Consider the following 25,466-nt stretch of genomic DNA (forward strand, 5'->3'; position numbering starts at 1 on the left):
TTCAATTAGAATTCAAGTTGCTAGCAGTGAGGGCTGCATATGATCTATGATATGCTACACATCGTTGCTGACACGTCTAGCAACAGTGATGAATCAGGAACATGACAGCACATGGACTGCACCCAGCCCCAGCCCACCCCTTGTATAAACCGTACATCCCTGCACCTTTGGGACTATTGTACCTATTGAACCCTCTCACACCTGCAACTGTTGTCACGTAATGTTGTAGCGTGATGTCATTGTAGAGCTCATGGCAAGATGGGCACGCGCACCTCGTGATCCAAGTCGTGATCGGTTTGTATGAACTTGGAGGAGCTCTGCTAGTTCTTTGATAGTGTTTTTTGGTGTTGTTGCAGGGAATCCTTGCTGCAGTACCTGAAGTGAGTAGCGTCCGTTCCCTGTCACTTACTATTTCTTCAAAGTTTTCACACCTTTTAACTTGTCCTACAGCGTGCCCTAGGCGAGCGTGCCTCAGCATGAGACCAAGTGCTATGGAGTGGGCGACAAGGCTGAGACCCTTTGCCAATGGTAACTTTATAATAATAATTAACTTTACAGTGTACATACACCTACATACATACAAGTTTCAGATGTTGGTATGATAGAATTGGGACATATGGCAGCACACTGATGGTCCACTGACATCCTGTGTCAGTGGCCGGAAGCTAAATTGTAGTAGTGATTAGCTACAAAGTTTACTTACTAGGCTAAGATTACTTAAAAGGGGGGGAAATTAACAGTTAAAGGGAGTTGAAGTTAGGTTGGTGAGGGATCTTTGAACACTTTGAGCATGGACATAGAAATGAAAAAGAGCAGGTGTAGTTGGAGGTGAAATTGGCAGTGAAATGATTCCACAGATAATCTAAAAGTTTGGCCTTTATCTTGAGTGGGTTGTCTTGGTAGTTGATAATGGGAAGGGCATTCCAGATGCGAGGAAGCCGGTTAAAATACTTTAAGTTTGGAAAGGGACAGAATTAAACCAGGCAAGGGCAGCCGCTGGTACAAGGGAGCTTAATCAAATCCTGCATGGTTTATGTAGTTGTAGTTGTAAAAGTTGTTTGTAATTGTAATAGTTAATCCTGCTTGGTTGTCCTAACCTGGGAGCTGACGTTGATCGTCTCACTCCTTACCTACACACGTGTGGTTACCATGTGGGTTGTGTCTTAGTTTTAAATGTTGTATTTATGAATGTTAGGGTGCAGACAACCAGCAGGCCATCAACCACTATTGTGTTTGCCAGCCCCTTGCTGCAACTTAGTGTGGCGGCGCCCAACCCTTCACATAAAGAGGAGGGGTTTGGTCACTCTAGCATTATATTACGGATAAATTATAACAATTAAGCAATGTCATCATATCAATGGCGACAAGAATGGCACAACTAACACCCATACAAAGTAAGTAGTTCTTGAATCTGGTTAATAAACGGCTGCTAACACAACCAAAGGTACTATCCATATTCTTCAGGCAGCACCACAAGTACACCAGTTCCAATTACAAGGCTGTTTACTACCATCTTTTGCTCTTGTATAGAACGTCACCCCATTATTGACTACACTTATGCATCTTCACAAATCTTTGTGACAACTTTTCCATACATTACGTAATTCTATAGTATCTATGGTAACTCCAAAACAAACATCACAAAAATTTAGTAGTTAGCAATAACATAATCTGATTGGTGTTACCTGTTTTTGGTAACACTACAAATTTTGAATGCTAGAGTGACCAGACCCTTCCTTTTTATGCGAAAGCCAGATTAGCTGCAGCTATATATATATCCCTCTGAAGTGTTATAGCTATTAATTTATTATAATCCACCTCTATACAGAGACCTTTATCTGTTCCTCAGCCACTAACAGGGCACACACCTCACAGGACATGAATACCAATGTGTTGAATGTTGCATGTGTAAAATGGCTGTCACTGTGTACAGACTAGCACTTATCAGTTAACAAGTACTTGGCCCATGGCTTGGTCCACTGCACACTAACACATCACAAGTGGACAGTTAGGTACTCATGTTCTGTTTGTAATGATGCATACTTCAAAGTTGTAGTTGCACATTGCTTGACTTGTGGGGATACCATAGAGGCTGTTGTTCTTGAGTATACCAAGAAAGAAGTGGAACATCCACTTCACATGTGTTGGATACAGCCCACTGAAGTAAACATTATCAATGATGTTGTTTACATCAACTGTTTCATGTTTTGTAGCTACAAAGGTGTCTATACAGGAACAACAAGTTGCTATGACAACTGGTATTATCTGGCAGCAGAGTATATATATGCAATGCAGGAACTGTCAAGCTCAAGCTACATTTATCGTGCATGATGAGAGGTCTGTATTGTGTGTCATGGATTGTTCAATATTAATTACAGAATGCCCCAACCAGCTACTGTGACTTTTTCCAGCGATCCTGACAATGAAGTATGCGTGTGATGTTAAGATCATTGGAGAGGTGAGGAGCAGGACTGCAGGAAACAGCCAGCCCCTTTGCACTCAGGAACACTCTACAAGAGAAGCACAGTTGAGCAGTGACATTATATGGCAGACTGCTTCTTCTACAAGTATGGTGGTGTGATGTTGGCCTATTGTTTTTTCATATACAAGGAAGGGGATGCTTGGAAACAACCTGAGACAGAGTACACGGAGCTCATCCCAATGGAGAGGTTACTCCCAAGCCAAGGAGTGTATGTTTTGAGAAATCTTGTATATATGTTATACTCATATTAGGTGGCTGTTGCAAAAGATTGACTCCACCAAGAAGGCTTGCAAGAAACCACAAGGACACACTGCAGGCACAGCCACTTGAGTAACCACTGTGTGGGCAATGATAGGGGTCTGAGAGGCTGTGTTGCTTGCAGGAAATGTCACAAGGCTAGGGGAGGTATGCTTCATCGAATGCCTTGACCATGTTTCATCAAGTATAGGGATTCTGTTAAATTAGTTCAGGCGTCTCACTCCATCAGGGCTAAACATTGAAGGCCAGCAGCATTGTGATATTATTTCAAGCATTGGACAATTTTGACAAGAATTCCCTGTACCATGTTACTCATCAGCAGGAGGCTGTGCCTAGAGGGAGATTCAGGAGGAGCAATGGTGGCTATATCAGTGTTGACCTGATGAAGAAGTTGATGTTGACTTTTTGTCATACACTCATTGCTAGTTGAGGCAATTCTACATTGCCTGTTGAGGAAATACACAGGCAGGAAGATAACACCAGGTATATTATTTTATTGATAAAACTCAACAAGTTCAGTCCACTCAACTGGTTACATGTCTCGGTGGAAGCTTGTGTTATCATTCAGTGTATAATATGATGATCAGCCTGGTTGTCAACAATGATATACTTATGGCTTATGGAGAAGACAGGCTTAGCATTTTCCCTCTCAGCGAAGAGCTTATTGTAAGCACAGAGGATTCTGTAGAATATGCACAGTATGTATTACTGGATTTTTCAGACCCATTGGCATCAAGACAACAAAACTGAGGAAGCAGCAAATCACTATGTTACTGCAAGGAGCATCGCTTCCTACATCTGCACCCTGCTCCACCAGTGTTCTTGCTGCTGTAATGCAGTCTTCTTCTCCTTCAGCTGTATGACTTCCAGGAACCCGATACCATATTTATGCCCATGACCAGCCGAAACTGAGTAACCAGCAGATTATTTCCACCAGAGCTGGGACCTAAACAGATACTGTCACCTCATCTGTTCTGTCTTAACAAGTGGCTTGTTATCAAGTCCTACAAATATGACAACAATATGAAGCCTGTCCCGGCACAAGAGCAAGTGCCAGTCCCTGCCTGTAATGTACTAGTGATACCAGTGTTGATGCAACAATCAGAGCCAGTTGTATTGAGAATGGAGGAGGTTCCAACAAGATCAGGATGCTTTGGCCAGAGGTGAGGCATCCTCCACTAAAAGAAGGTGCCCTATATATGTAGTGTGGTCAACCCAACATTACGTTGGTAGGGACTGTTTCTTGCACAAGGTGATATGATGTTGTCCTATTGTTTTTAGTATTCATATACAGATAAAAACTCTCGTCGATCAAAATGGATAGCTTATGTTGAATTCCATTCATCGCTAATGAGGTGAAAGTGTATGGTGATGTATGTAATGACATCACATCCACTGAGGTTAATATCAGGTACTGTATTCAGTATATACCTATGATGATCCAACTAACCAGGTGGAGGAGGAGATTGTTACTGAAGTAGTGCCGGTATGTATTTGATTTATTATCCATGCTCACACACGATACGATTTCTTAGGAGCGTTACTCACAGGATTATCTGCCCTTCCATGATAATTATGATATCAACCCTCGACACCACCAGACCAATCTGTTTCTTCTAACATGGACACAGGGGCTGTTGATGCATTTGGTGTTCCTGGCTGGGTCAAAGCAGATAAATTAGTCCAGACGTTGCTTGATCTGCTCACTCCATCAGGGCTAAGCATTAAAGCCAGACAGGCCAGTAACATTGTGAGTTTTCAAGCTCTGGATGAGTTTAACAAGAATCCCCTGTACCAGGTTGCTTGTCAGCAGGAGGCTGCATCTGGAGGAAGTGGCTATATCTGGTAAAGAAGTTGGTTAATTTAATGTTGACTTTTTGTTTCTGTGAATCACTTTTTAAAAACCTCACATAGTGACCACCACTTTAATGAATCCATCTATTCTATAGCAAGGGTTTGACACATTCTATAGCTAATTCACATGTCCTCCATGACTTCATTGGATTTAGTATCTTTGTAGTCTGATACGACCCTGAAATTTTTGTGGGATACAAATTTTTGTGGGTGTACATGTCTTATCCATGAAATTAAATGTTTTGTAGTCCTGTACAAGTTGTATGGAGATTGATGTCTAAACCATGAAAATTTGTTACACAAAAGTTACTGATTTTCCCATTTTAGTAGTCCACGATACTACAAAAAAATTTTAGCCCTACGGTATAGCTAATGGTTCATGTATTAACATTTTTATTGTGCCGTATAATCCATGCTTTAGATTTTCTGAAGTGAGTATCACAGCAGAAAAGAAGTTTTCTTATCATTGGTAGTAAGAAGAATTTAATCTTTTTTTGTAATATGTAGCTACCAAAACATAGCCTTTTAAAATTACTTATTGCACAGTAAAAATCACATACCCCTTGGACACACATGCAACTTTAATTTGCTGATGCGCAAAAAGTACAGTAGTACTGGCATGACAAGGAACATATAAAAATAAATACATAACTATAGTACTGACTGCACAGAGTAAGAGAAATCAAAACAACATTGCTAAGTGTTCCAATCAACATGATCTGTGCTAAAATATTCATTGGGAACAGTTGTTTGTAAGCAGCTTTATTTATCCACCATTATTTGCTACATGCACTGCTCAATGGCTAGTTGCTTGTAGGGCCCTCAGCAAGACAACCCAAGCAACCAGTAAAATAATTTTAGGTGATCTGATCTTTCTGGATGAGCAGTGTGGTCGAGATAATATGTTCAGCAGAATGGACACAACAGTTCCAGGATTTCACACCTTTGTTCTGTCACCAATAAAAGTGCCAATTTGATCAAAAAGTCAATTTTACTTGGTGTGTTGGTACAGACTGTTGGCAATTTTGATGTCCTCTTAAAATTTATTATGGACTGATATACGTGGTACAATGTCCCCATCATACACTGTATACATCCTGCATATTGAAGATCATTTCTTGCTGTTGGGTGTGCCAGGTGGCAAGGGAATTCCTCTTGCTGTATACTTTTCTTCCCCCTATGGCTCACAGCAACCATGCTGCCCAATCTTCTCTGTTGTCAAAAGATTCTGGAACTTTCCACACATGATCCAGCAGTTTCAAGCATATTCTGTTTAGTGTAGTTGGGAACAGTGGGTGTAGCTACTATGCACCACCCCAAGTAAGGATGAACCTAGCAGTAGTCACGTACACAGGTTTATGACCGTCACTTTCTTTTTGATTTCAAGATCTAGTACAGCCACCAAGAGAGTTTGTATATTTGTACCAGTTTATGGGAAATGAGAGTATCTACTGTAGATTCCTGTATACCTGTAGCCAGTCAAGTTTACCTGCCTTGTGTGTTGTATTGTGCTCTTGTATGTACTGTTACCCAACGAATTGTGTACTCTTAACCCATGAGTATATTGGAGTGAACCCTCATAGCTTATATGGTTTACTGTTTCTTCATTCTGTTGGTGGGTGTATCACTTTAAAAATAAACTTTGTGAAAGTAATTAGTTCTCACTTTTCTGAAAGTAGCTATCTCAATATTAGCAGTTTATTATTATCATTTTACAGTATACACACACACACACAGTGGTACCTAACACTTATACACATACGTCAAATATATTATAATTATTGTTCTGTAAAAAACCAATGGGATTACGTACACTGAGGACAGGCCATGGTCGACTGTTTCGTTGTTCACCAGTTTACAAGTGGTCTGGACTTCATACTAGCTGACCTGTAGGGAGGATTAGTGTATATGAGTGACACATGTTACTTAGTGAATAGTTCTGGCTGGCTTACATACATAGTATCAACAAGTGACTGACTGGGTTATAGTAATTCACTTAATTAAACATAAGGTCCTTACCTTCCTAGTGGTCGCAATGTTTTTGTAGAATGTTTAGCGGTAGCCACTCTCCTCCTACCTGCTGGGTTGTTCTCCTTGTTAGAAGTTGGTCTACTGTAGGAAAGTGACAGATATGTACATGTGTCAGAACAGCAAGTTCTACTGACTTTGAAGGAGGCAGTTGTTTGGATGATGGTAGTCTCTTGATGGCTGCTGATGTTGTCATGTTGAGGTAGCCAGGTAACTTCTTTGTATGCTGTTCATCTATAATAGTAGTAGTGTGTATTGTATCCACCCCATGTGCTGAACATAGTGTCCACACATGCTACATACACTGGACAGACAGACAGACTCACCATTACATTGTACGCTGGTTAGTGGCTGACTGTTGTGTGGCCTCACTCGTGTATTATCCTCACTTTTCACCTTCTGCCAGATCTCCTGACCAACTTTCCTAGCTACCATCTTATCACTGATAATCTGGTCTTGTTCCAGCTCACTGAGTGCCCTAGTGTATGTGCTATTGAGAGAGCGGAGTGACACTCCATTGTTCTCCTCAATGTGGTAAGTTCTGTTACACTCTGTTGTGTTGGGTGACAGGTCCTTACTGGTGTTGTTAAATGGAACAAAATTGTCATCAAATCCCATCATTATGGATTCATCTACAGGTGTACATGTAGTATGATAGCTAGGCTGTGATGGTGGGCTATCATTAGAACTTGATGATGGGTCAGATGAAGGTGATGTTGAACTGCTCTTTGACCTTACCAAGGTAGGGGCAAATATTGGTGGAAAGTTTACGAAAGGTTGTCTGGAGCCAGGTGTGAGAGTTATTGTGTTTTTATGACTGTTGTCATGACGATGCTTTGGCGTAGTGGCTGCCTTCTTTTTCTTTTCAGTTGTCATAGAAATGTCTTTCTTAATAGCAGACACAGGGGTCCTACTAGTTGGTGGATGATGATTGGCTGCTGGTGTGATTGTGTGTTTAGTAGTTGCTAAAGATGATGGTAATATTTTGTGACTCTTCTGTAAAAGTTGGGGATGTGGTGACTTGGGTATTTTTGTTGTCACAGAAGCCAAACTGGTGTTCATAGAAAGAGTCCTTGTGACATCCCTATCATTGTCCATTTCCATAGCAACCGGTGTTCTCTTTGCCCAGTGACAGAATACTGGTGTAACATCATCGCCATGACAATGGAGTGGTGAACCAGTAGTGAGACATTCAGGAGACTTTTGAAGTGTCTTTGTAATGAAACCATGTTTGTTCCCCTCATTATCCTGACCAGTTTTATCATACAAAGGTGACCTCTCACTGTCTACATCATCTTCACAACATTCCACAATCGTATCATGTGGTCCTCCCATGTTGTGACTGAGTGTTAGTATTCCTGAGGATTGAAGGAAGGCTGGTGAAATGTTGTCCTCTGTTGTATCCAAGAAAGGCTTGTTAGATTGCAGGAGCATGGAGCTAGAGTGTTGATGTTCACTGGTACTCTGGTCTGCCCAGGCCACTTCCTTTTCTCCCTCAACAAGTCTCATTAGAGAGTTACACTTCTCTTTGGCTTTACCACTTGTTGGTCTGACCTCAGCTATAATCTCTAGAGCAAGTAACAACATCCTATAGGGAAAACAGTTGATATCTTACACTCAATAAAATTTTAATGTAGACCATTGAAATATACACTAGGTCAGGGCCCATTGCTAAAGGGATGGGATTGACAAAGGACTGTGAGGTCATGTAATAAGATAAACCAGCCAATCCTCAAATGTACTGTCATTTGTGTACAGGTTGTTTACCAACTATGGTAAAAAGACTTTCTTTATCAAAGGGGGCTGCATCTTACAGACCAATTTATCAGCAAGTGTTTCTGAGGCTGCCGCTACATTGTCATTGATATCATTCAAAAATTTTACCTGAATTCTTGTTTTTGGTTGTGTTGCAGAGGAGGGTGGAAGTGGTTTAAGCACTGTTAAAATGAATTATGGAAAACCTATCGGTTTCTGGGTGAACTGAAATGTGTGGATGATGTAACATAGTGTAGAATCATCGTTTTTGGTTTAGAATATAAGTATATTGCTAGCAGCTAGTATTGCTATGCACGAAATATTGTTCCATCAGTTTTGTCCAGAAAACTAAGTGCTTTTACAAAACAAAATACATCATTTTAATCCTTACATGAAGCACATCTAGCTGATCACCCCCATTCGCTAGTTTTGTATTGAGACTATTGATGTTCACATGATTAAACTATGCAATTAAGGTAGTATTTTCAAGTAGCACCTGAAGCGCTTTTGCTGTCCTCCAGTTGTGTTGTAGTTTTATTTTGTTTGCCTTTGTGTTATTTCTGGTTAAGTTTTGTGTACTTTTGTGATATATTCAGTACGGTAGTTAATATTTTGTGTATAGTATTTGTATATATGCAGGGCTCCACTGAAAATCAGTTATACTGAGTGGATTCCCTGTGTATTACAATAAAGTGACCTTCCTAAGGTCATCATTTCACATGTTAGAGCAGTTACTGACCTCTCTGTCTTTTGTGCCTCCTTGTCATGTTCCAGTAACAACTTGTGACAATATTTCAGTTGTCTACGCTGCTGGCTGCACTCGGTCTCCAGTCTCTTCTGCTCCATCAGTTTATCAAGGTACCTGTAAATAGTATAGTGGAATTGTATGATTTACATGTGTAAATATAAGTGGAGTGTAAATTTTCATTAACATAGTCTAGGGAACACCAACATAGCTGTAGTTGTTATAAACATGTTCACACTACTACAGGAGGGCACTCCTCACCTTTTAGTGGCAGCTGTTGACCTGGGGTTGTCCATGGTAACAGAGTTGATGTCAACTTGTAACTTATTCAATTCCTTGTTATTATGGAGTAGTGACTGGTGTACTGATTGCTTGTTGTGTTCCACCTGACCCAGGAACTGTCTCAGTGAGGACACCTTGGACTCCAACTAAAACAGGACACTCATCACATGATTAACAATTACAGCATTGTATTGTGTGTTGCAATGTCCTAGCAAACATATTGTGTTTTTGAATACCATTGTACCAGTACCCACCCATTGTGTTTGGGGGGGGGGGGGGTGGACTCTGTTTCTATGCTGTGGATGTTAACCACACACACACACCACACACACACACACCATTCATCTCATGACCACAAAGAACTTTGATTGAATTGACACCTTATAAAGGAGGTATTTATAGCATGACCAATGTGCTTTACATACAGGGTTATGATGACACATGACCACTGAACCTTCTCTGGATATTGAGTAGTTGAGATTATTATGGTTGGTAGTCAACTATTACAAGACTGGTGGGTTGAAACAAAGTTTAATTGCCATGGGTTTAACAAATGTTCCATTTCAGCAGTTTCAAATGTTTGCAGCCAGAAACAGAAGTGTAGTGGTAAACTTTGTGTACCTGTATCACCCACTAGGAGAGCAGCTGAGATTCCCTTACAAAAAGAATGGCCCTTAACTTGGGACACTTTTCCATCAATTGGTATCAATTCAGCTGATCACCTGATTTACAAGAATAAAGTGTATTCAATCACCTACTAGAGTGGACTGTTACACATTCATAGGCTATGATTTGTTGTGAACAAGTAGACACTATTAGACAGGACATAACTTGACAAAGCCCACACATTGAGTTTCGTTATGGTCCACTTTATATTCACATTTAGATACTGCTAATTTTAGTCCTGTGTGAGGTTCTTCACTTCGAATAGATATGATTGTACACACATAAGGCAACCTTGTTTCCTACATCATGTCCAATATGTGTATTTTGACCCATCAGGACTGCACTGGTTTAGAGTATACGTGACACACAAGTAACTACCTTAGTGGTCCTTCCCTTGCTGGCCTTGACAATCCTGGCATATTCGATGTCATGCTCTCGACAAGTCAACTTGAAGTTGGCATCTTGTTCAGATGCATCATGTTCAGCCATCTCCTTACGTAATCTCATCCTCTCAGCAAACACACTATTGGCTTCTCCTTCAAACCTGCCAAGAACTTACAGTTACCACATTGTACTACACTATACACTGTAGCTACACACTGTCACACATGATCCAGAACACTCTATAATCTGACACTATGTGTAAGAAAAAGCCAGCAAAGAATATGTATTACAGATGTTTCAGACCTTGGGACACTCTTGTGACATATGACCTAAATTGCTGAGTTCATGAAATGCCTTCACTATAATGAGGTGGTCTTATTAATGAGGTCATGAAGTACACATTAGCTATGTTTGGGACCTACTTGACATGGTCACTATAATAAGGTGGTCTTATTAATGAGGTCATGAAGTACACCTTAGCTATGTTTGGGACCTACTTGACATGGTCACTATAATGAGGTGGTCTTATTAATGAGGTCATGAAGTACACCTTAGGACCTATTTGACATGGTCACTATAATGAGGTGGTCATATTAATGATATGTTGGAGTCCTACATGATTTTTAACAAGGTGATCAGTATAGTACTTACAAGCTGAGCTGAATCCTGGGATGCTGTACAAGAAGCTATAATAAAATCAAAGGCTTTGAACAAAATGTTCATGATGCATTTATTCATAAGCTTCATGTATAACAAGTGCAATACAGTACATACTATAATTGAAATTTTAAAGCACAACACCTCACCTAGCTGCCACTGCAGACTCAAATTCTTCACTGTTCCCTCTCTTAGCAGTCAGCTTCTCCTTTAACTCCAATACCTAATTCAGAAGTTTAATTAGTTGCACGGGGAAAAAGCAACATCAGTCAAGAGACAGTTTTTCAGCTGTGCCCTTTGACATAACATAACAGACACACACACACACACACACACAGAGCCTGGCACAACAAAACTATATAGTTACAGTATAATTATGCAGAATGACACACGATAGTCGGAACACACCTCTTTCTGTAGTTGCTCTACAATTTGTCGATAATTTGATAAGTGGAAATCAATGTTCACCACATTCCTAACTAACTACAGTATATGGTAATAGCAGACTATAAATAAGTTGCATAAATGATTTTTTTTACAATACCTTAGTCTTAATGTGTTTAGCCCGGTCAGCATATTTCAGTGAGTTATAAGTCTCTTCATAGTTCAGTGAGGAAGGACTATGATAGGAGTAACATAGCCACTAAAATATGATGTTATCATTGTACCTGATGTTCACTATCATGACAGTACGACAGTTTCCACCTAGAGAATCTTTGAGCAGTCTTGTTAACTTGCTGTTACGATATGTCACACTGACATGAGTCTTATCCTGTAGAAATGATAATAGTAATCTTCTGTAAACAGTGTGAAAGATTTGCTAAGTTTCTATTAAATCTAATAGAATATTCTACCATTCTGTGCAATGCAGGTATAGTAATGTTATCTATAATAAAATATTCCAAATTCCACTAATATAAAATGGTCAGATTTCTCTAAGTGAAAATGTAAACATTGTAATACAATGTTCATCTTTCCTCAGAAGATACTCCAATAAAGCATTCATATTTTCCTTGGTGTCAGCATTCCAATTACTCTAATAGAACGCTTGTATCAAGAGTTAATAATAAGAGCTTGTATTTTCTCAGTCATGCATTAAATACTCTAATAGAGCACCCACATTTTCATCAGTGTTACCTTATAAGTCTACATTACATATCCATATAATGATTACCGTTGCGCTGGCAAGTGCATTGATACAGTTTCCCAATGCTAGCAGCGACTTGTTAATATTAGCTCCTTCTTTTAATCTAATTCCACGATTGGTTGTCACTAGTGCTCGTTCTGATCCTGCTAAATCAATCAACAACATCTTTCCTTTAGTTATAATAGTTGAAAAGTCTGCAGATCGAGGCCTCTGCTCCACCATAACCTGTAATGAGTACAGTATCGTACAATGCACATACAGTGTATGGTATGAGTAATACCTGAAAAACAGCATGGGACCTGGAAGATGTTGCATTAACATCTGTGGGATGTTGTATTCTATTCTTGTTGCCTCTTTCTAACATATTGAGTAATTCACTGGCTGTTTGTGGCTACAATACCATCAGATAACCTTAGCAGTTATACAGTGTACTTCTTACCTTATAAACAGACAATCCATGAACAGATATGCCATTACAAGGATCAGACCTAATGTCTAAATGACCAGATGGCTCCAGTAAGTCTCTTATTTGTTCATTATAAATCTATAATTAACAAAACATACTATAATTTCCAGTAAAACACTCTAATAAAACGTACAAAGCACTCGAAACACTCTAACAGAATGCTCAAAATGACTAACACACTCTAATAAAATAGTTTAAAAATAGATTTCAGACTTTTAGAGCCAGACGCCTGGTTATGGCATCAGTAGGGAGTCATACAAATTGTTTGGTGGGCAAATCTAAACAATGCCCACCAAAGTGTTGATGCGCACTACATAGAATTTTACTTCTTTTAGCCCATCGGAGATAGCTGGAGATCTGAAATTTCTAGGAAAGATGCAGATAATGTATTTGAATAATACAGGGGTCCAACACGTTGGAAAAATAGCCGGAAAGGTGGGTTTTAAGGTCAACAAAATTTTTATTGTACGAATAGCTCGCGCAAACAAAAAGCACACCAAGCAAAAAAAATCAAAAAAAAAAATTTGGAACGCTTCACGAATTTGCGTGTCATCCTTGCGCAGGGGCCATGCTAATCTTCTCTGTATCGTTCCAATTTTAGTATATGTACTACTGGAGTACACTCATAAAGGTTTTCAAAATGTATTTATAACCTATATCACCGGAGTGCACATTGCATTGTGGGTTTCGAACCACTCAACTAGCCACATCGGAAGTGCTAAAACCATCGCGATCGCGCTCAGAAAGAAGCAGATTTGCCTTCCAGCAGCAGTAGCGGACAACGCCCCCCACTGCAGTTCAGCCCAGAATACCTGGTTACTGTATAACACCCTCCCATCAGACTGGAATTGAACTTGAAAGTATTCCGAACTACAAACAATGTAAACAAAACAGTGCAGGTTTGGCCTGGAGGCTATTTAGTTGATGGTTAAATGTTTTTTTTATGACGACAGTACGTTGTGTAGGACGATCAGTGAGATGACTTCTATTGAGAGTCTCGTTCTGTTCGAGGATGGAAATCCATTTCAAAACTCTTGCGCACTTGAAAAAGCAGACCGGTTTAAATCAAGTTATTCGTACGTGTTGTGGAGTAGCTGAGGACAATATAAAGACCGATGGAGGGGCAGATTAATATAGATGAAAAGACAACGAAGTACACTAAAAAGTTGCAGACCGAAACATTCAGTCGCAATCGTATTAACACTTCATGGACTGGTGATATCGTTTGTATTGTGAACAATTTCTGATCTGCAATTTTTGTAATATATTGGATTAATTACAGTAATGAAAGAAGCCACACAAAAGTAAATTACGCAGACCGCTCATGGATTTGTCACCTCACCATAAACAGGAAATCAGTAAACACGTGTATAGTGTATTACACACAAAGCCTGGCCCTCTGAAATCTGTGCTGATACTAAAGACATCACCTTGGAGATTGTTTACAAAGCATTTTTTATATGATCAACCAGAAAAAAGCATAGCCAACTGTACATACCATACCCAAGGCCACATTGACGTGGCCCATAACTAGGACTTGTACATGGCCAGGGGGTGGTGAATGTGTTGGGCTTTTGTGTGTAAAATATTTGGCACAAAAAAAACTGCCCTTCTCTGAGTCTGCAGTGTGCACAGGATAGATATACTAACCCCAGGTACATAACATTTGCACCTGGAACAACTACTACTAGGGTACACCCTTCATGTGATGTACACTCTATACTCCGTGCACATCACCACTGACAGCTATCCACTCTACCTCAAGGTAGGATACAGACACTGTACAATTCTTCTCTTCTCTTAGTAGGTGTATTCGTTTATACAACTCCATCATAGTAAGGAAGGTCACACCAGGGTTGTCTGGGGTACCCAGCATAGTATACGTCTTGCCAGCCCCCGTAGCACCATAGGCAAACACGGAGCAGTTGATGCCCTCCATCAATCCGTCCACTAAAGACTTTGTGCTCGCTTGAAACACATCAACCTGTGTGGCGTACTGATTAAATACTCTATCGAAGGCTAGTCTGAGATCCTTGGGTCTCCTGGATAACACTGGCTTGCGTTTCCTTCTCAATGGGGACAACTCCTTCTTGGGATCGAACACAATAATATGATCGTCCACAACTGTCACAATGTTTTTGTAGCTGCTGCGCCTCTCTAGCTCACTTTCCGGCCTCACCCTAACAATCACTCTCATATTAGTGTTACCGCTGTCCTCTATCACCGCCCTCTCCTCTACAATCGTGTTTGTGCCTGGGTGGTCCATTTTCAAATTTTGGCGTATTCAAATGCGTCGTTCACGTGATTGCGAAATTGGTTTAATGAAGCCATGGAAACTAATAATTATTAATCGTGCACGTGACTTGATTGGCTCGGCTGATTAGTGATTTGAAGATGTGTAGAGGAACTAGTGTGTTGGTTGGAATCAGGTAGTGAAGTTTGCGTGTGTTGTATCTTCGTTGTACATCAACTACTATCGAGTGTCCTAGTGGTAGCAAGAAGTCACGAATTGTACCTGAGCGATACAAGACGGTGACTAGCTATAGGTGAGCGTAGAAGCAAATTCTGTACGGTATTTTCTGTTGTGTCTGTACTGAGTCTCTGTACGGCGTGTTAAGTGATAGATGCTAGTCACCTGCACTTGTATCTATGCTTGCATAGACTGCATATAGTGGCAGTGTGTGCCCGAGGACTCACCTCACATTATTGTTGTTTGTAACACTCAGGCCTTTCCAGACACTTGAATGCATCCTGTACACATAATGTACAATCTTTGTCCTCTCCAGTCAAGGTGGTCAAACTAAACGTTGACATTTGACTGTTATTGACTCTTGACCAACAGCTAAGTAAGAATTGTGTTTATTTCTGCTTTCTGGCTTTCACTTTTAAGGACGAAGATTAGAGTACATGATCCACCTCCTTTACTATTCCATCTATATGTCAGCTAGGCTTTTGACTCGTATCTTGTACAAACCAGGGTCTCCTGGTATGTATGGGCATGTTGTGGAATTTGTCCAAGAACTATGTGTGTTACTAGGGTGTATCCATTCACTGGACTGGACTACTGGACTCACATAAAATTTGCTCAAAACATTTTTTTTCAACCACAAACACCTTTTTCAACCACTAAAAGTGATTTACATACAGTAGTACACCACACTTGAAGCTATAGGGTTCTCCTCTCCATGTCTTGTCTTGCATTAAAAAGAGGCACATGCAGCTCACTGTAGTCTATCTTTTTTTTTAAATTAGGCATTACAGCACAAGTGCTGGAGGTCTGTAAGATACCTGGTCCTACAGCCTGTTTAAAGATGTTATATTAAGTATAATTGAAAAGGTGCTATATAGTTTTAGAGGTCTATAACTTTGGTTTGAACCCCTGTTACACTCACTGTATTTTTTTGCAAATATGTGTAATCTTACCTTCCTGTTTGAAAGTGTGTGCATTGGGAAGCAATTCTTTAACACTGCATACTCGTCGCTATTTGCAAACATTATAAACCAAAGAGCCGGCAAAGCTAGAGTGAACACACAGACTACAGGCAATTTCTATATCATAATAGTGTAAAACGTATATATGGTGGCTATTTTACAAAATAAGGCTAAATAGATAAGACAGCAGTGTTAACAGTATTTGAAACATTGCTAGCAGTAGGCAAATTACGATAAAGAACTGCACCAAGGTTTTAGTGTAGTTTTTGTGATAAATGTACAAGTTTTATGTCTCATGGTGAATGGTGTCAGTTTCTAAGACACTTATTTTAGTTAAGTTTGGCGATAAAAGGCAAGAAAACAAAAAAAAATTGAGTCCAGTAATCCAGTCTAGTGAATGGATACACCCCAATTGTTACTAGGGAGTTGGAATAAGTATGCCATTATGAAAGACAGTTGAAAGTAAGCATTCAATTGTAAATCGGATGGTTGCTCTTTTCTGTAACTTTCTTCAAACCGGGTGTAACTAATCACTGGACTGGAACACTGGACTGACATATTTTGGTTTTTGCACATTCTGAGGTTGATTTTATTGAGTCTTGTTAGCCAAGGACCTTCAGAAAATTTGCAGTCTGCTACTAAAATGATGAGTGTGAGAGGTGGAGTAAGCAAAAACTGACTTCTCACTACTTGTTATGCTCTACAGCATTTATACACTTCTTAGTATTGCGTTTCGGAGATTGTAAATATCTAGCAATAGCTAACCAAAAATCATTTTACTATATTTGTACTACCTATGATATACTGTATCCTTGAACTAAATAGCTCAGACCCCTGGGACACAACCTATCCTTCCTAAGACAATTTATTGTAGTTAAGTTTGTTCCTACATGCAATATACGCACAACTGTAGGGTTTTTCTGTGCAATCATGATTAGCTCTTACATGTGCTGGTTGGCGTACTACAATATATGACCAAATTTACAAGCTTGCTACTATCTCCAAGACATTATCGTTGGTTAACCATGACTAGCACATTCCCTGCAGCATACTGATAAGGAGTATAGGTATATGTACTGTAGAAGAACATAATAAATAGAGGTAAAATCACTAGAAGTCAGCTTTTGCTTACTCCACTCCTCACACTCATCAGTTTAGTAGCAGACTGCAAGTTTTCTGAAGGCCCTTGGCTAGCAAGACTCAATAAAACCAACCTCAAAATGTGTAAAAACCAAAAATATGTCAGTCCAGTGTTCCAGTCCAGTGATTAGTTACACCCTTTCAAACCTGTATACTTAATGTAACTGCTGTATAGAGGTGTACCGATATACCGATACGTATCGTATCGGTGGCCGATATAGGCATTTCTACTATATCGGTGGGAGCCGATATTGCTGCTAAAAACCGATATGATACACCGATATACAACTGAACTATCTTGAGGATACTGTCCAATGATCAAGCCACATTATAAACCCTATTATTTAGCTAACAAGGGCGGGAAACAGTAGTTATCTTGTCTAAAAGCAGTATGCTACGTGAAGCCATCTAAGTACATGGATAGTTACTGTTTTGTTGTCACAAAGCTTACCAATCATACAACAAACACTGATAGTGGTGGGCCTGGGGAAACAGCAGAAAGATGAATCAAGAGCACAGCATAAAACAACCAGCCATCTCTACAAAGCCATTAAAATATGGAGTAATATGGAGTAATCCGGAGTAATATGGAGTAATCCGGAGTAATATGGAGTAATCCGGAGTAATATGGAGTAATCCGGAGTAATATGGAGTAATCCGGAGTAATCCGGAGTAATATGGAGTAATCCGGACTAATCTTGGCAGGAAGGGGCATGTATTAAAATATTTGTGGGTGCCTTATAGTCTGAGCTATCAATAGAGGCCACACCACCATGGATAACCAAGCATAGCCAATAATCTTAAGACTGTCTTCAGTAGTTTCTTCAGTAGTTAAAATAAAGTTAAACCTCAAATATAAATAGCTACACTTAGTTATATCGGGTCGGTATCGTATCGGTTTCAAAATGATTAATCCATATCGGATTGGTTTAGTTTTCTTATATCGGTACACCTCTACAGCTGTAAACAGGTCAGGTGTCCTGGAGCACTTGTGCTATGAAGTGTTTAATAATATGTAAATAAACATGTAGTAAAGTGAGGGTATCTCAGTACATTAACTAACCTGGTCACTACTGGTTGAACACCTACACATTCCAGATACTTTTATGGTATTGACTGGTCTGGAAGTCTGGGATACCTTGACAATCAGGACACTTTTTAGATTATTCAGGTTCCTTTCATACACATAGGCTCCACTAACAGTTTGTTATTACTAAAATTAATGTCAGTTACAATGAGTATTCAGTATTCATTGAGATGCATGGTTGAGATGGTGTTGATCTGTTATGAAGTGTGTGGCTTTTAGTTTATGGAAATACATGCACCATTATCACTACAGGTTTATTAACTAAAATTGTTAGCCCAATGAGCCCATATATAAGCACCACACAAACCTGGCACTTTTGATTTCTGTTGTAGAAACACGTTTCTAATGTCTCTCTAATCCCCACCTTAAAGAGATTTTGCCATTTAGCCAATATTGAAACTACACATAATGGCCGATACATGATAACCGATCCAATGTTCATGTTTACTAAATTTACACATATTGTGCACAATTGCCATTTTTAAGGTTCTTATTGTTATGAAAACAATAACATCAGGTTTACTAAAATTAATTGGCTAATAATTACTGATACCAAATAGTCTCGTGCCCAGCCAGGCTCGCGCTAATGCGCAAACAATGTCTGGTGACAATGCTCGATTTCTTGGGCCCGGAAGTGCTATCCAGCCAAAATATTGGCTGGCCAATCACATGACAACAAACCTCTTGAACAACCTAGGAAAATACTTCTTTAAATAGTCTGCTTTTTAGTCAACTTCCAATACATGTGATTATGCAACTCCTCGATTCTGATTGGCCAGCCAATATTTTGGCTGGATAGCACTTCCGGGCCCAAGAAACTCGAGCATTGTCACCAGATGGTGTTTGCACATTAGCGCGAGCCCGGCTGGGCATGAGACTAGATACCAAGATGGTGTTGAAGTCTGGCCGATAAACTGATTTCTGATTGTTTATCCATATATATAATCAGTGCATTACCAAGATTCACTACTACATAGTTATTACAGTGGAACCTGTCTAAAGTGGTCGCCTTCGGGCCTGGCCTTATAGAGAAGTGGTCGCCTATCTCAATATCCTTCATAAAGCAGCCATAGGTTATAAACCAAGGTTTGGCCTTTATACGGATTGCTAAAGCTGGCTGTTATACATGCTATAGAGGTAACCACTTAGTGCAAACTATTTCTGTACAAACTGATGGGGAATCGGTCGGGACCGTAGTCACGTAAGGGAACTTCCACTGTAATCATGTGTGAATTCAATAGTCTATGACTCCAGCTGCTGTGAAAACAACAAGCAACTGGAAGTATAACAAGCACAACAGGTGGTGTCCACCCAGGTAGAGTATCATAATGACAATCCTCAACTATTGCAAATGACATGTTTGCTCAAGTTGGCTGGCTAGACAGTTGACCTTAAGACACAGTGACCTTATTAGAGCAGACCCCACTCATTCACTCAAAGGTTTATATAAAGCACAGGTCTATTAATTTGCTGCTCAAATTCCATTGGCTGTTCACTGCACAACATTTCCATACCTGCTTGTGTGTCGCAACATGATGTGTGTATGTGGAAATGTACATAGGTTGTGGAAGCTGTATATACCATAACATCTAATTAGTGTAGGTGGTTTTATGCATTGTGAAGGTTGGCAACTTCAAAGTATCAAAGTTTTACACAATAAAGCAAATGACTAGTTAACTAATAATCTATAAAACATCAAGAGTTGTAGCAACAGCTATGCCCAAGAAGTAGGTGTGTTTTGTTCCACCATCTGATAGCCTCTGATAATCATTGGCATACTACCATATAAGCAGAAAATTTAACAGGGAATTAAATTTGTCCGTTGGCATATTTTCACTGTAATGGTCAAATTAAATATCCGGCTAACCAAGGAGATCAAAAACATAGAGAAATCCAAGGGAAAACCTGTGAACTTATGTAGCTTATGCTGACAAAGATCTAGCCAACATTAAAAGAGGACATTTCTCTATACCTTACAAAGCTATACTGGTTATGTGTATGATTATTGGTATATAGTGAAATCATCACTGAGTGTGTGATTGTGATTCTGTTGGTGAAAATTGGAGGTGTGTGTATGTGGTGTGCATACATGTGTGGTGCGTGCGTGCATGAGCGTGTGTGTCTGTGTGCATGTATGTGTGTAGTGTGTGCGTGTGCTTGAGTGAGTGTGTAGTATGTATTATGGCAGTAATGCAGATAGCAGTAATAAGTGGTTATTGTGATAACAAAATGGGAATGGAGCTGTTTTCACATGTTAACATACCATAATGTACTTGTCAATCAGTTTTTCAGCCTCCTTGTACTAGCAAACAAACTCAAATGAGTGTAGCATACCAGCTGGTTGCAGCATTACTGTGACTTGTGGATATAACAGTGTAGGGTAAGTCTTTACAAATTTACAGCGGAACCTCAGTTATCCGAATCCCTTGGTGCCACGGGTGATCCATAAGTCTGAAAAGTTCACATCTCTGAAGCTATGTATAAATAACCTTAAAATAACACGAAGAAAATTTTTAACAATATCAATATTTCAACTACCCTAATAGAGCAGTCACTACTCTAGTAGAGCAGTTATTTCCGTAGTTCGGTTAACAGAGAATCCGGATTAGTAGGGTCCGGATAACTGATGTTCCACTGTATATAGTTCAGTAGTCAGTCACGATTTGCTTCCCTTGATTTGCTACCATCCTGGACAGTCCCTACATAATTTTTGAAGTGTGATTACTTATAGTCCCAACCCTGTGTGGTTTATATGATGTGATTTTTAGTGGTTTTGTATTATGTACTGGTCTCATTGGTATCTTGTTATCATGATAACTGCAAAAACTGTGATATTAAGTTGACCAATATCATGATATTGAAAATTTCAATACTGCCCAGCCCTAGCACGCGTGTATGTGTGTGTGTCTCTCCGTGAATGTGTGTGCACGCATTTATATATGAGTGTGTGTGTGTGTGTGTGTGTGTGTGTGTGTGTGTGTGTGTGTGTGTGTGTGTGTGTGTGTGTGTGTGTGTGTGTGTGTGTGTGTGTGTGTGTGTGTGTGTGTGTGTGTGTGTGTATTAATTCACACCACTGAAATCAAATCTTACTCCAGTATGATGTATCATGCGATGATTTATGTGTGGTGAAGATGGTCTAATATTGCTGAAGTAGATGGGGCAGCAGTGGCTACAATAAATTTGACTGATCTCTTTGCATGTATGAAAGGTTAGCATGAGCTGCTGAAGCCTGAACTGTTATTGATGTTTGTTGTATAGCCATGTGACAGGTATGATTGTAGGAGTACTAGACGTACTTCCTTGAGAGGAGTACCAAAAGTACGAGTTGATGGTTTGGAGAAGAAAAGAACTTTGCCAATGAAAAACTCTGACATGGAGTACTACAATGCTATTGAAATGAAAATTTGCTATGATATTATAATAGCTTTACAATAGGTTTAGGTGCAAAAACAGCAGTGTGTAGATTTAAGCTAGTTAGATATATGCATGCACGCACGCACACACACACACACACACACAAATTACTGCACTGCCACATTTTTTGTATGTATCTTTTTGTGCCATTTCAAGAACTGGAAACAGGGGAATCATCCCATACACTTTACTCTTTAAGTTTGAGTGTAGTTTGATGCTGCTCGATCCTTTGCTAAAATAAGGATCTGCAGATCCTAAGGGAATTCATTTAGACATAACTGTCTGTTAGGTAAGAAGATTTGAATAAAGTCATGATGTTTCCAAGCAATTTCTGTCTTGATGTATGAGTAGCTACATGCCATCAATACACCTTAATTGGCTGACAGATCTCTGATTTGGGGGTTTTAATATGCAGGACTATTGATTGATGAGTTACATCACACAATCAATCTGCTACTGCCATGAAAATAACATCTCACACCACCACTTGTCACCTGTGCAAAGACCACTTCTGATGTATCATATTTTTTGTGCTAGTGCACATTGAGGTTGTTTGTTGCCAAGTGTTCTTTTACGTAGTACAGGTGGAAATGGTTAACTGAAGTAGACAACAATGGTCATAAAATGTGCTACAAATCCTCACGTAGTGGCTACCTTTAAAACATGAACATTACTAAGATCACATTGTAATAATTGTGAGTGTATCAAGTAGTTAAGTATCACAAAACTCATTATAGTGACCCTGTTGTGTAGGTTTTTGGTATCATTATTGAGACAACATTATTGTTATATATATGTCACGAAGTTCCAAATGATCATGACAACTAGCTGATGTGTGGTATAGAATACCTTCATGGATTGTGGGCCAAGGAAATGACTTACCTGTATAGGTGAGCCTGCATACTTGACATGGTCACTATAATGAGGTTGTCTTATTAATGAGGTCAAGAAGCACACCTTCGTTAATTTTGGGACCTACTTGACAGTCATTGTAATGAGATCATGAAGTACACCTCAGCTATGTTTTGGACCTACTTTACGTGGTCACTAATGAGGGGTCTTCTTATAAAGCAACTTTGGCATTTGCATATTGAGGTCAGAGGTGGCCTTCATTAAGTATCCCTATAAGTTGTGTTTGGTACCTAACTAGTACTTGCACTCATGGCCTTTGTAACAAGGTGACCACTACACTAGTGGCTTCATGTATAGCTTCTTTTGAACATTTCACATCCATTGCTATTTTCCATGTGAATCTTGTAATCACATTCTAGCCCTCGTGTTATCTGTTAGAGACTGGAGTAATCTGGTAAATCACATACTAACACTTCATGAAATTAGTCTGTTTAGGACTGGGAAGATGGATCTATTAATATCTTATGAAGAAGATTCCTCTAGTTCCTAATGTAACTAGTAAAAGTCTAGATTTTTTTTATACAAGGAAACAGCTGCTCTATTTTTGTACATTCTACAGTACTTTAATTTTCGATGAGCACACTGTTGGGAGTGATGTTGGTTACTTCACACTAAGATTGGTCTTGTCACAGAAATTAACGGAGTTGGATCTTCAGTGTATAAATTTGACAATCTACTTTTTAACAGTGCAAATCCCTGAATAGTACTCCTTGTGATAATTATTTTTTGATATAGAGCCATCACAGATTTGACCTCTGGTGACTTTACAGCCAATTTTTTTCATTAAGAATTCATCATTTTTGTCTATCTCCCTGAGGCATTATTTTACACTGTTTAAACATGGTTCCAAATTAAGGGTCTTGCTGACAGAAACTACGTACTTGATTTTTATTTGAAGTCAATAGGTGATTTATCCCAAAGTTATGATAATTTATATTAGCCATGAAATTCTATGAGTTTACTGCCCATTGGTAATTTATATACCCCAAGGGCAACAAATTTTACAACTAAAAGTAATCATAACTATGTGGTGGAATGAGCTATTCAAAAGTTGTATTGTACAAAAATGATAAAATTTCAATGCAAAAATGGCTATAAAGGTTCCCTAAGGCCAAATATGCAGTGGCTCTATATCAAAAATAAATGTCACAAGGATAACTATTTATGTGGAAAGTTTCATAATTGTATCACCAAGTGCACGAAATGCGCACTATGCCACTCTACTATCAGTGTATCAACACTATAAAATGCATACCAGTATATGTTGGGATGATTGTTGGTCTTTATTGTTAGTAGAAACATTTTATTAATGCTTATTGTTTGGTGGTACCATGGCTAAAAATTTATACTAATTTCACACTAGTTTCCAGGCTACAAGTGTATAGTACTCGATTTATTTTATAGAATTGAATACATCACAGGTTATATGAGAAGCATCTTTTAATTCAAATTGATCACACTATAATGAGGTTGCTACATGCACAGACTAATGTACACACCTAATTAGTATACTAATGTGGTTATCATTAGGGGAGTTGGTCCATTCAGTAATGTAGGATTATACTGAGTAAATCATCATGTGATCAGTTCAAGATAATTATTATCATTGTTCACGTTACAGTATAAACTAATGATACTACAACAGTGTATGTCATTGCTGATCTCTATAGTACGTTGGACATACCATAGTTTAATTAAAATGATACTATAGAGTGGACAGTCTCAAATTTTTCTTTTACTCTTTAGTGATTAAACTTTGGAACAAGCTATCCCAAGAGCATAACTAACTCTCCCACATACATTGCATGTGAGCTTGTAATGATTTGATTATTATTATTAGTATCTGTATGTGCATTATGATTGTTCCTACACAATACACAATAATCATAATATTAGCCACACACAAATACCTAGTTTCGCATGCCAGACAGTTTGTGTGGGGTTTTTTTACCGCCCCACACAAACCGTCTGGCACACGAGACTAACAAATACCTAGGCAAGTAGCTTGTGTATGGAAAATGTTGCTGTCTATATTGTTCATGCATGGTCAATTATTTGATGGTGCAGCCCAACCCAGTGCGCTATATACATACACAGAAATATGTCATTCCTTGCTTTAAGCTCCATTTCATTAACACGTGCATGGTAGTAGGTAATACTCATGGACACAGGATTTGCACTGTTAAAAAGTGGTTTGTCAAATTAAAACATAGTAGACCACAGCCTTTTTGCCAGTTCTTGGTTTCTGCAATCATACAGTTGCTCAGATAATATCATAAAAAGAAGTTGCATGTGTGTTTTAATTGTTAGAGCATTTTGGTGATTTAGAATTTGGTGTAATTCACATATCATGCTGCTGCTATATAGCTACCAAAACAAACTACATATTACCACCAGTTTACTGTCAGTACAGAGGGCACATTATAAACCGAGAAAGTACATGAGCATTCTATTAGAGTAGTTTGCATGTCATGTACCTTTCAAGCGTACAAGTGCAATATAAAAAACACATTACTCACAGATATTATTGGGAATAGCTTTTAGAATACAAACAGAATGTAAAACATTCTATTAGAGTATTTACCCTGCACCAACAAAACAGTGAGCATTCAATTAGAGTATAAGTTTACAGCTAGTACAATGAACTTTCTATATGGGTTTTTTGTAATGTTACACTGTGAAAAATGAGGGATATAAGATGGTATTTCCAGTGGCTTATTGAATACAAAAAAGCTTGATATAATCTGTATTATACTA

General features: G+C 39.0%; 1 protein-coding gene, 2 long non-coding RNA genes and 1 other non-coding gene across 19 annotated transcripts; 2 read left to right on the top strand and 2 right to left on the bottom strand.

Moving 5' to 3' along the window:
- Window positions 1-225: 225 nt before the first annotated feature.
- LOC136260877 (uncharacterized) lies at window positions 226-10,300 on the top strand. 15 transcript variants are annotated; one of them, XR_010703718.1, is made up of 14 exons: window positions 226-380; window positions 451-528; window positions 1,934-2,163; window positions 2,214-2,337; window positions 2,393-2,567; window positions 2,615-2,690; window positions 2,734-4,226; window positions 4,276-4,490; window positions 4,539-4,585; window positions 6,713-7,156; window positions 7,261-7,364; window positions 7,519-7,599; window positions 9,152-9,918; window positions 9,972-10,300. It is a non-coding gene; the product is annotated as an uncharacterized lncRNA (long non-coding RNA). The 15 variants fall into 15 exon arrangements; XR_010703717.1 differs by having other exon boundaries at window positions 6,713-7,599; window positions 9,176-9,235; window positions 9,369-9,918; XR_010703719.1 differs by having other exon boundaries at window positions 6,713-7,364; window positions 9,176-9,918.
- On the bottom strand, window positions 6,260-21,097 carry LOC136260876 (kinesin-like protein KIF18A). 2 transcript variants are annotated; one of them, XM_066054777.1, is made up of 15 exons: window positions 20,647-21,097; window positions 12,698-12,802; window positions 12,539-12,649; window positions 12,286-12,483; window positions 11,780-11,883; window positions 11,656-11,731; window positions 11,520-11,594; window positions 11,261-11,334; window positions 10,449-10,614; window positions 9,384-9,550; window positions 9,117-9,239; window positions 6,949-8,210; window positions 6,760-6,856; window positions 6,614-6,706; window positions 6,260-6,481 (listed from the first exon to the last, which is right to left on the bottom strand). In XM_066054777.1, the coding sequence occupies exons 1-15, from the start codon at window positions 20,647-20,649 to the stop codon at window positions 6,442-6,444; spliced, it is 2,694 nt and encodes an 897-aa protein (XP_065910849.1). In that variant the 5' UTR covers window positions 20,650-21,097; the 3' UTR covers window positions 6,260-6,441. The 2 variants fall into 2 exon arrangements, with proteins under 2 accessions (XP_065910849.1, XP_065910848.1); XM_066054776.1 differs by lacking the exon at window positions 20,647-21,097 and adding an exon at window positions 14,484-15,036.
- Window positions 13,243-13,345, bottom strand: LOC136262623 (U6 spliceosomal RNA). The gene has a single exon (XR_010704251.1). It is a non-coding gene; the product is annotated as a U6 spliceosomal RNA (small nuclear RNA).
- On the top strand, window positions 15,065-21,987 carry LOC136260878 (uncharacterized). Its single transcript, XR_010703730.1, has 3 exons — window positions 15,065-15,270; window positions 21,479-21,591; window positions 21,642-21,987. It is a non-coding gene; the product is annotated as an uncharacterized lncRNA (long non-coding RNA).
- Window positions 21,988-25,466: the final 3,479 nt, after the last annotated feature.

This window comes from Dysidea avara, chromosome 7 (genome assembly GCF_963678975.1).
Source record: "Dysidea avara chromosome 7, odDysAvar1.4, whole genome shotgun sequence".
Taxonomy (NCBI): domain Eukaryota; kingdom Metazoa; phylum Porifera; class Demospongiae; order Dictyoceratida; family Dysideidae; genus Dysidea; species Dysidea avara.

Coding starts and splice junctions, on each gene's coding strand:
- LOC136260876 (XM_066054776.1), bottom strand. CDS start 14,990: ATGGACCACCCAGGCACAAACACGATTGTAGAGGAGAGGGCGGTGATA. Junction 11,595..11,655: donor CTAAACACATTAAGACTAAG/GTATTGTAAAAA, acceptor CATATACTGTAG/TTAGTTAGGAATGTGGTGAA. Junction 11,335..11,519: donor TAGAGCAACTACAGAAAGAG/GTGTGTTCCGAC, acceptor CTTCTGAATTAG/GTATTGGAGTTAAAGGAGAA.